The sequence below is a fragment of the Protobothrops mucrosquamatus genome, unplaced genomic scaffold, assembly GCF_001527695.2.
Source record: "Protobothrops mucrosquamatus isolate PMUCROS unplaced genomic scaffold, P.Mucros_1.0 scaffold2998, whole genome shotgun sequence".
In the NCBI taxonomy this organism is placed as follows: Eukaryota; Metazoa; Chordata; class Lepidosauria; order Squamata; family Viperidae; genus Protobothrops; species Protobothrops mucrosquamatus.
In genome coordinates, this window is record NW_015389018.1 from 206767 (window position 1) to 208064 (window position 1298).

At 59.8% G+C, this 1298-nt stretch overlaps 1 protein-coding gene across 1 annotated transcript in view; it reads left to right on the forward strand.

Annotated features, from left to right (window-relative positions):
* Positions 1-784: 784 nt before the first annotated feature.
* The window catches only part of LOC107296839 (zona pellucida sperm-binding protein 4-like), a 15257-nt gene continuing 14743 nt past the window's right edge, over positions 785-1298 (forward strand). The window contains exon 1 of the mRNA XM_029286159.1: positions 785-842. Coding sequence (XP_029141992.1) covers positions 785-842 — 58 coding nt within the window. The remainder of the gene's footprint in view (positions 843-1298) is intronic.

Consider the following 1298-nt stretch of genomic DNA (forward strand, 5'->3'; position numbering starts at 1 on the left):
GTAACCTCAGGGAGAGACCCCTCCGCCCGGGGTGGGGAGACCCTGTGCAAAGCCTCTTCCCTCTGAGCATGCACAGAGTGTTTTCCCCGAGAACAACTAAGGGATTTTTAAAAGTGCCCTCTCGAAACACCGTTTGCAGAAAGGCTGCTCCTGGCCACGCACAGAGTGTCTTTCCTGGGCAAAGGAGAGGCGCGCTCGGCTGCGGGGGCGGGGGAGGAGGAAGGGGAGAGCCACTTTTTCTGCATGAAATGCAACGAAGGTCCGTGCAGGGAGCTTTTTTTCTCCCGGACTAGTACAGAGTACTTTTCGGTCAATAAAGGAATCCCGCCCCGCCACTCAGCGAGCTATAAAGCCAACGTCGGGCAATCAAGAGAAGAACCGCGGGGGGGGGGGCTGCGAGAGGGATGGCCGGGCCCCCCTGGCTCCTCCTGGGACGTAAGGGAGGCACCAGCTCGGCCCCCCCCCGCCGTTCCCGACCTCCCAGTATCCCTGCAAAGGGGCTGCAGCCTTATCTGCAGCACAGCCCTCCCCCTCCCTCCCTCCCTCCCTCCCAGGTGCTTGGGACTTCCACCCTCCCCCAGGGCTATAAAAACCTCTCTGAGGACTAGCCACTTGTCAGCACCTGGAAGCCTAGCTGGGGAGGAAGTGACACCCTCCCTTTTGACTCAGGATGGCTCTTGCGGCCCTCCTCCTCATCCTCCTCCTCTCCTGGGCCCTGCAGGTGGGCCTGTGCCAGGAGGCAGGCTTCTGGGGGGCTGCTTTGCAGAGCTGCCAGGGGGGGCGCATGCGGATCCTGCTGACGCCCAGGGCCAGAGTGGCCTCCTCGGTCATCCGGCTTCTTGGTCAGTGGCGCAGAGCCTCGAGGCGGGACTGAGCCCCAAGGAATAAGGGGGGGTAGGCTGAGTGTGGGGGGAGCCTTCTGAGCCCTCCCAGCTGGGGGCAGGGAAGGTGGCCTTGCGCCAGAGAAAGAGCTTGGGGAGGAGGGGGCTGGTGGGAGGGGTGGGCTTCCTCTGCCCAAGTAGCTGTGCTCACCCTGGGCACTTCTGGGGGCAAGGCTGCTCTTCTGCCCCCTCCCTCACTGGGGCCTTTTGCTCCTTTAAGGTGCCAGGCAACCTTTTGCAACTGTTTTAAACATTAAAAATATTGTTGGCATCTATCATTTAAATGTTCTTAACTGGCAGCTTTTGCATATTCTGAAACTTTTCTGCTGATATTTTTTGAGGTCTGATTTTTGCAAGAAAATTGCCCCTGAGCAGTAGGGAGGAAGGAAGAAAGACAGAAAGTCCCGGGGGGGGGGG